The sequence below is a fragment of the Phasianus colchicus genome, chromosome 4, assembly GCF_987193195.1.
Source record: "Phasianus colchicus chromosome 4, bPhaCol1.hap1.1, whole genome shotgun sequence".
Taxonomy (NCBI): domain Eukaryota; kingdom Metazoa; phylum Chordata; class Aves; order Galliformes; family Phasianidae; genus Phasianus; species Phasianus colchicus.
In genome coordinates, this window is record NC_143439.1 from 54,613,057 (window position 1) to 54,622,974 (window position 9,918).

The 9,918-nt window shown below is 38.8% G+C and overlaps 1 protein-coding gene across 1 annotated transcript; it reads left to right on the forward strand.

Annotated features, from left to right (window-relative positions):
• Positions 1-4,196: 4,196 nt before the first annotated feature.
• Positions 4,197-9,661, forward strand: CCKAR (cholecystokinin A receptor). The gene is made up of 5 exons (XM_090140110.1): positions 4,197-4,263; positions 4,675-4,926; positions 6,741-7,002; positions 8,274-8,401; positions 8,991-9,661. Exons 1-5 carry the CDS (start codon positions 4,197-4,199, stop codon positions 9,515-9,517), a joined length of 1,236 nt encoding a protein of 411 aa, XP_089996236.1. The 3' UTR covers positions 9,518-9,661.
• The last annotated feature ends 257 nt before the right edge of the window (positions 9,662-9,918 follow it).

The window sequence follows — 9,918 nt, forward strand, 5'->3', positions numbered from 1 at the left end:
AGTGGGTACTGTAGCAACACATACACCTCTGAACACCTGGTCTACACTACAGAGTTTTTAAATGGCAGTCCTAACTTTCATGAATGCTTCAGGCTTTGTGTTTTGTTTCCTTAATGTGGAACATTGTCTACATTGTGCTAAGGGCATAACCCATGTTACTAAGCTGCTGTATTACTTCTGGGTTTGTATCTTCATTGCTTCTCCAGCAGGAGTTTCTCAAGCCCTGGATAATTCAACGTATGCAGCAATCAGTGTTTGCAAATAGTCTTGAAATACTAATCTATGCTGAAGGATCAAACCTGGCATGGATTTGGATGCCAGAAAGAACCAGGAGAATCATGGAAGTGGTATTTCAGTAGTAAAGAGACATCATAGACAAGTAGGAGGCCATTGTGTCAGAGTGAAACAGGGAACAACATAAAAAATAGATGTGAAAAGGAATTATGAATGAAGCCCCATAGGAAGCCTTGCCTCAGCCATTCACCACTTTTAGAAATGTACCACAAAAAAAAGGAAAAAAGAGTGAGATGAAAGAGTTTTCTGCTGATGCTAGATCAGTCAAGGAGAGAAGAAGCAAAAGCTGACTATGAAGAGATGCAGGAAGCTCTTTCTGATAAAGCAGGGAGAATAAAAATCACTGCAATGTAGAAAACAAACATAATTCTTCATGAATATTGTAGAGCTCTAAGCTAGTTATCACTATGCAGGAAAGAGATTGCTGTAGTTACAATATTATTCTTCCATGTAAACATCAGTTCAATTTTCAGTAGTTATAAAAAAGGCAAATAGGATTACAGGAATTATCAGGAAAGGAACAGAGAAAGAAAAAAAAAAAAAAAAACCCACAAAAATTCAATATTTCATTATTAAAATCCTTGGTTTATCATCATATGTTAGCATCCATGAAAAACTGTACATGAAGTAGAAAAGGTTTAGATCTGGGCCACAGTGCTCAGGGAAGCTATGAAACAGCTTATACACAAGGAATGAATAACTAACCTCACGTTCTTCAGACATGGTAAAGTCATGACAGCTATGGAGAAGTTGGCTCAGAATGGTAATTCGCTGTAATGATGCACTGAGAGACAACTCAATCCTATTCTTCCCTGGATTCTTCGTAGATGACGCTTGGAAATCTAGTCCAGCAAATCTGGAAGCCCAGCAGACGATAAGTTCTCAGTCTCAGTCTATATCTAACAACATAAAGAAAACATCATCTTTCTATTTAATACACCGCTGCTTCCTCAAGGCACAGGGAAAAAACAATGTATAACTCAACAGAACACCAGCAACTAACCCCAAAAGTACAGTGGTATAACCAGTATAAAAGCTGTAGATGAAAAATGAATTGAGAAAGAATCCAACTCCAAGCAGCAATACATCTGGGAAAAAGTAATGAAGGAAATACTGCTAATACCAGTCAACACAAACGAAACTGAAAACACATCCAATCATTTCTCTAACACAGATCTAATAGAAGGTGCCAGGAAACCAGAAAGATCTTTTCCACATTAAAAATAAGCCCAGAACAACAATTTGACATCTTGCTTACAGAAGGACTCTAACTCCATTACAGGTTATTTAATTCAGTAAAGGAATTGCTAAACACAATTACCCAGCCTGTGGTTTGCAGCAGGTCAGAGTATTATAATAATTGAAAATAATTATAATAGCTTCTTTTGACATGCAAAGGTCTCAGACAGAAAAAATGAGAGAGCTCAAAATCATTCTGACTGAATGCTGCCTTATGACTGCTCTAAAATTTAAAAACTTAAATGAAATGACTCAGATACAGATACTGAAAGCAAGGCACATCTTAGGAAGGCAGATATGTGCTACAAAATTTGGTTTGAGTTTGTTTTGTTATTGATTTTCCTTCTATAGGAAGTAATTTTCAAAGGAAAGAGAAGTTGTTAACCAGAAGTTTTGGCAACTTAGACTAGAATTTCTGCATCTTGCTGTCTCTGAGGAGTGAGAAAGCAATCTAAATCCAGAAGTCCTTTCCAGAAAGCATCCAGGGCTTTTCCTGTGGATTACCACCACCAAATCAGTGCCTGCCTTACCTGCCACTCAGATGTTTGGATATTATAATACTTTGAAATACTGGAACAATTCAAAACAAATCTGAACTGTTATTCAAAATAATCTGAGCTGTAATTCAAAACTAAATCTGAAAAAAGAAATCTGTGTTTAATTAAATAGGCAAATCTGTCATTTAAGAGAGTGGTTGGTTAATAGCATCCATCAATGCAGTCCTTAAAATATACAAAAAAATTAAAGCTGAATTAGGCAGCTAAAAGAAAGCAAGATTTTTCAAAGAGTTCAGCACTTAAAGTTCAAGCTTAGTGGTCAATTATTGCAAAAATGGAGACAAAATTCAACTTTTATTTCTTCAATATAATTTTTTGAAAGCAACAAGTAGAAAGATAAAAGTAGGATTAATTTCCTACCTGTGTGATATACCTTTGAGGCTGGAAATGAATTCTACTGGACTGAATGTTTCCTTCTGATGAGACATTTTGCACACCCTGTCTGCAAGTTTGATCCTGTTTTGTCTCAGATTAAAACCAAACCAAACAAAAAAAACCAACAACAATACAACTGCAAGAGTATGTAAAGGAAATTACTATAATAAAATTGCTACAGAAAAGATAATTTAGAAATCAGAACTTTTCAATCTACTCTCCTGCATAACCCTTCCAGATATGGCACTGTAAGCCAAAGTCGGAGAGGGTGGAGAAGAAATCCAGGACTTTCAGTCATTGTATATCAACTTAAAGGGGTTAGGAACCTGCTATTAGGAACCTATTATTGTCCTGTGTATTTAAAAAGAAATCTTAAATCCACTGCTAGGCTGAAAGTCCAGGACATTGTGGAGCACCAGAGAGGATAGTGTTTACGTATTCACAAAGCAGAACTGAGAGGAAAGGGCTTCTTTTAAACAGTCAAGGTTACATTTTGCACTAATGCGTAACTAATGTGCAGTATTTTATCAGCTCGAGTTTACAATTCAAATAGAAGCCCTTGCACTGAAAATATGTCTAGGCTTCTGCTTATATTAGCCAACAGCTCTAATGGGTTATGTCCATAGAGTTCAATCCAAGAACACTGGCATTTGTGGCCTTACTGGGCTTTGGATCAGGGACACGAAAATCTTCGGTATAAAGTTAGCGCTTTGCTAAATGAGATAGATGTAACAGCTCCTGTTTTCCTGAGTCAGTTACATACCCAGTCTTCAGTTTGTTCTGAAAAATGTGAAGAAAAAATCACTTTCATGTAAGGCATGCAAAAACTTGTTGTTTTTCCTTTCTGTGCCTGTTTATTTAGTTCCTCTGGACATTTTAAGTGGTGTTGGTTGAGAGACGGATTTATCACTCTCATCATTCACCGGTTGTGATTTATTGGCTGTGGCACAGCAACCTCCCTCTGAGAAATATTGCAGAGACGTGAGCAGAAGCAACCTTGCAAGGGGTTAACACTGTAATCTTTTTCTAGTCTGTTTATAATCCCAACAGTAGGCCAGTAACAGAAGAGGGTGGATCTAAAAAAGTACAGGAGGGGATGTGTGCATGTGTGCATATGTGTGAATGTATGTCTGCGTGCCTGCCCTGCTTTTCTAAACTGCCTCGTATGGCATAAATCTTTTTCAGCCTGACCAGAGTGTTCCTGACGGACGGTAAAAGAGCTTACTTGCACCTCTGCCTCTCTCATATTCCTCTTGAAGACTTCATTCAGAAGATATCTGTTCACTGAAAGAATGGGCAGATAGTTACAAACCAGCCTTCTTCATAGCAGCTAACCTGTGGATCCTGAAGGATGGAAATAGTTGATGCTAGCTTCCTTGAGAACAGTACCAATATCACTGCTTTGCTGTGTGATATCCTCTTGGAAAATGAGACTTTTTACTGTGTGGATGATCCACCTTACTCTTCTAAAGGTAGGTATAGAAAATAGATCTTTCAGGCAGTTTGAGTTCTAGCTGGAAGCGAGCACGGAGTGAAACAGCCAGAGGCTTTTTCTGTGGGGGAATGCAAAATCAACTACTTGCTGATAAGTTAGGATGAGAAACAGGCAGAAAAGATTTCAGTATGTATTGGTTTTCCAAGATAAACATCCAGATGGAACAAAACTGAGTTAGAATGGAAAAATGACAGTAGGAATATTGGGTACAAAATGTAAACAGCTCTATGAGGGACATGGAGAAACACAATTTTGACTCTGAGAAAATCCGTAGCACTGAAGTTATGTGGTCTGACATCATATGTAAAAGATATTAAATATGAAATTAAAACACTATGGGATTGAAATAATCATCACTGCAATAAAATGTTTTTGATCGCTGTATAATTTCATGCTTTCACAAGAAAGGAGGAATTTCTGTGGTGAATGAGCAGTGCACATTAAGCAGTTTGAACAGAACATGCTTTTCAAAAGTTGTATTTTTCTTCAGAAGTGCACTGTATGTGTCCTATCTTAAAGTTATTCAATTGAGGTAGATCAAAATACATTTAAGAATTTCAGAAGTTCCACTGATTGGTAAAAAGGTATAAACCTCAGCAAGACTAAAACCAGGCAGGCTTTTGAAAGGGTTTACCTACTGATTAAAGAATGAATCATATAATAGTCTATGATCTGTATAATTCATACCTGATTTCTCTCTGTGATTATTTTCAGATTTGCATCAGATAATCCGGATCCTGCTGTACTGTTTGATATTTCTGCTCAGTGTTTTGGGGAACATTCTGGTCATCACTGTGCTGATAAGAAACAAACAGATGAGAACAGTCACCAACACATTTCTGCTGTCCCTGGCAGTCAGTGACCTAATGCTCTGCCTCTTCTGCATGCCATTCACCCTTATTCCCAACCTGCTGAAAGATTTTATTTTTGGGAGCACTGTTTGCAAAACTGCCACTTACTTCATGGGTAAGTCTTGGAAGTTTACTCTTGTTTTGAATATTAACTACTGGGATATGTGAGAAGGTCATTAAAGACCTTTCTATCTATTTCTTCTATTTGCCATTGAACAGCTACCAAAATCATCAAGAAACAACTCCATAGGGCAGATATTTATAGATCTGGTTTCCAGCAAAACACAGAGATACTCGGTTAATTTTAACTGCACACAGAAGTGTTTTACCGTATCAGGTGAAGTGAGAAGTGTTTTGTACAAATAATCTTTAACGAGGAACCTGGCACATACAGTTGCTTACCTACCACTGACAGAACTATTAGCAGTGTCCAGATCATCCATCAGAAAGGACGGTCTGTATAGTCCTCACTACACAGATCTTTTGTTAGCAGTGGTACATGAAAGGACAAAAATAGTCAGAAGCAGAAGTAGGTACTATTTGCAGAACTGGATTTTACAGCAAGGGCTTTGTAAGAACAGATCAGGTCAGATCTGAGGTCAGCAGTAGACCACAACGTGCAGGCTGTACAGATGCAGCTCTTACAGACTGACTTCAGGAAGTCACACCACTGTATGCTGTGCTGTACCCCTTTTGTTTGTGGAGGCTGAGCCAGGAGTTTCAAAAAGTCTGCACTGTGCACCTTTAACTTACGCCCTTGAGAACTTTTATGTAATGTGAAAGTATGCACCTAAACTGGGAATGGGAAATCAACATCTTTTTGTAGATAAAACCAGTACAACTAAAGGCTGTGTTTAAACAGTTATAATGAATTACTGCCATAAACGTCGTAAAAATTTACCTAAGCAATGTCATCTTTCTCTTATTTCACAATTTATAAGTTTATAAAAATCCAATGAAATATTTCTGATTCTGCACGTCTCAGCTATGAAGGTGTCTTATTTTAAGAATCAGAACATGGATATTTCCCTTTAGCAACTCAGGTTAAGAGGCTTCTATTGATAAATAGGCACTGACAACCATTCTATCATGTATGCTCTCAGTCTTCAATTGTAAGATGTAAGAAGACATATTCAATTACATATGATTTGTGTAAAGCAAAACATTAAGACACCAGTATTTTACATTTTGACTGACATCAGAGCATTCATAAAAATTAAAGTTCACATACTGAAAGAATTGTTGTAAAATCAAGCAAAAATATCTATAATCCTGCAGTAGTAAACTGAGATGCTTCAGTGACAGAAATACAGACCACTGCATTATATTTCATAATGTGTGAGCAAGTGAAATTAAGGATACTTGAAGGATAAAGATTCTTCTACTTTTTTAACTCCATTAGCATCTAATTTTTTAAAATGGAAATATTTAATTCAGTTGAATGAGGAAATCAGATCACCAAGCTAGCAGGACAAATAAAAAATTAAAGCAATAGAATAGGGACTGCAGCACTCTGTTAAAAGAGCATCAGCAAAATCCCTCTATTTCAAATGCTGATTTGAAATGAAACACAATTGATCATCACAAATGAAACTCTGGTGCATAAACCACACAGTAGGAAAAAGAATTAGAAGGAAAAGTGCCTTGCTTCTGTTTTCAGAATTTCATGGTTTGAATGAATGAATCTTTTCTCTTGGATTGCTGGCACTAGAGCAATGAGCAGGAGAGTCGGCATGGAGACCTAGACCCAATTTCTATGCACTCTTCACTAATTTAATCAGCATGTTATTTATAAATAATTTCGCTTAAGACTAGCTTGCTGTATTTGTGTTTTCTCTACTTTTATATAGAAAGTTAGCAAGATTATTTGAAAACAGCAGAAGCATTTTAAACACAAGAATAACCTTTTACTTTGTTTTCTACATGCAGGGATCTCTGTAAGCGTATCTACATTCAACCTGGTTGCCATCTCTTTGGAGCGGTACAGTGCCATTTGCAAACCTCTTCAGTCCAGGGTCTGGCAGACAAAATCCCACGCCTTGAAAGTGATTGCTGCTACCTGGTGTGTTTCTTTTACCATCATGTCGCCATACCCAATTTACAGCAAGCTGGTCCCTTTCACCAAGTACAACAATAGCACAGCCAACATGTGTCGGCTCCTTTGGCCAAGTGATGTCATTCAGCAGTCTTGGTAAGATTTATCTAACTCTAAGCAAATGCATAATTATCTGGCGGAAAACAGGATTTCATGGTAGCATTAAGCCTATTGAAAATTAAGCATTAACCATCAGGAAACATGTACACTTCTCTCAAGATTATTTATAGAAAAAGAATCTCATTTTTAAGCTGCTTACATTTTGACTCTTATACAACTTCTGCCTTGTCATAGGGAAGAACACCTAACATGGCAATGATTCTCACACTGGTCTGCTAAGCCCCTGCTATAAAGAAAGCATCTGTCACTGATCAAGTCAGAATACTTCTGCTTTAACTCATTTAAGCATAAACTTCAATATTTTCAGAGAAATCTTCATTGATCTCAGAAAAAACACACACAAGCTCCCTTCTATGTGCTACCTTGCCTGTTAACATTTGCGTCTGAATGTCTTCTGAAGCAGATAAGTAGAATTTGAAACCTTGGAGAGACTGCAAATGCCCTTCCTGAGAACTCGGCCTTTTTGGTTATTTGTAGAGAAGAGGGTAAGAGAAATGAGGGGAGCGGTAGAGCTCCAGGTGGTACACCTCCAGACAGGCTAAGTAAACAGTAGCACCATCAAGCAGCAATATTATTTTGACATTGTGTCCTTGCACGATGATCAAATACCTAAACTGGTGCTGAGAAGATGTAAGATTTTAATTTGTTTTTTTTTCACTCCTGAAGGTCAGTTGGAAGTAGGAACAAGATTAAAGTATGCGCCACTCACATTAAAGTCGTATCAGTGCTTTCAGTAGCCTCAGGAGTTTGTCAGTGTGAGTGCAGGTGAGGAGGAAGGATGCAGGTCAAACTTCTTTCTTCCAAGGCATCACTATAGGTTCTAAGATGTGTTAATGAGCTGGTACCCAAGTTCCAAGGAGCAGGGGAGATGTAGGCTCCTGAACGTTTAAACGGAATGGTTTCCCCATTTTTTAGTCACGTTAGAGAAGCTGCCTTCAGTGCATTACTTAGGAGAACGACAGACACTGATGTGCAACCAAAGAAAAGGCTTCCAGCCCCAGGGGCTCCGCACAGACCCAGGGATGGGAACCGCAGTGGTGGCTGCACCATCCCTCCAATAGGTGCCATAGCCATGGGAAGGAAGTGCACACCAGCTACATCTCAGCCCAGTACTGGAAACCAGTACCAGGGGCACTTCTGAGGACCAACTCCTGTGGCTTCTGCAAGGCCAGAAACGTATTAAGAAAAAACAACAACAACAAGGTTTGCACTATTCCCCAGTCTCTGTCCATCTATTGATTCTTTAGGTACACCTTCCTGCTGCTCATACTCTTTCTTATACCTGGGATAATAATGATGGTTGCATATGGCCTCATTTCATTGGAGCTCTACAGAGGAATAAAATTTGATACCAGCCAGAGAAGATCTTCAAGAGGTAACAAAGCATTTCAGTTATTTTTTAAGTTAGAGATGAAGATGTGAGCAGTCATCTTGAGGCCACAATAAGCAAAATTTTCTATTTGTAAAAATGATGGTTATAATCTGTTTCATCCAGGAGCGTTTATTTGTTGATTGAGGTGATTCCATTATTCTCTTGCCAGTAATTCTCCACCTATGGTTTGTTTGCAGTTGTTCTAGGTGGGATGCTTGAAATTTAAAATTGTTATAGAAATGGCAGGATAATTTTCAGGCCGTGGATTAGGACCGTTTCTGTCAGTAAAATTCACAACAAAATTGTCAAATTAGAATAGCAGCATATTATTTCAAAAACTACCTTAAGCAAACACTGGAGCAAACAGTCTTCTGTTGCATCAGTTTGTGTGCAATTATGATGTGAGAATACTACGGGCCAGCAGACAGAGCAGCTGATACATGAGTGGTGCAAAACTGGGACAGTGCTTTCTCTGTCTTGTTCAGCTGTGAGTTATGTTATCCATTTAGGCTTAGAACCAACTCTTTTTGTAATTTGAGACACTGTTCAGAGACCTTTTGCCAATCATTTAAGCATTCCTTTATGTGTACAGAAAGAAAAGGAAGTACCAGCATTGCCAAATACGAGGATGGAGATGGGTGCTACCTGCACAAAGCCAAAAGGAAAAGGAAAGTGCCATTGCAACAGCTCTCTGCTATGAGAAACAGCAAAATAGACAGGGTGAGAAGCAGCAGCTCTTCTGCCAACCTGATGGCCAAGAAACTTGTCATCCGCATGCTGATGGTGATAGTGGTTTTGTTTTTCATTTGCTGGACTCCCATCTTCAGCGTGAACGCCTGGCGTGCATTTGACACCGCCTCCGCAGACCTGCATCTCTCAGGAGCTCCCATCTCCTTTATCCACCTGCTGTCCTACACTTCTGCCTGTGTGAACCCTATCATATACTGCTTCATGAACAAGCGTTTCCGCATGGGTTTTCTAGCCACTTTCACCTGCTGCACCAAGCAGAAGCCGCCTGTGATTAGAGGAGAGGTTGGTGATGAAGAGGAGGGGAAGACGACAAGGGCTTCGCTCTCCAAGTGCTCTTACACACACATGAACGTGTCTGCACCCCCCTGAGCTGCATCAGAAGGGGCTACAAGTGGCCCACAGAAATTCAAGTGGACATCGTCTGGTCTTGGGAAGTGGCTGTGGCATTAGTTGATATGATTTAGTTCCAAGGTAATGAAACACTTCAGCTGACAGTAAACGCTGTGAGAACTTCATGGATGCTGTCTCTGTCTGAGCTTTATATCATTTTCCCTTCAAAAGTACAAAGGAGGAAGAGGGCTCTCTGAAGATAAGGGACTTTACAAAAAGCCTTAGAAGACGGTCTATTTGTCATAAATTCTCCTGTAAAAACATTGGTGTCCTTAACATCAACAGTTTAGCTCAGTATTCAGCTACACATCTAAGCATCTCCGAAAATTTCCAAGCTGCCAATAGATTCTCCTCAAACACAAATACACGTATTTCAGTCT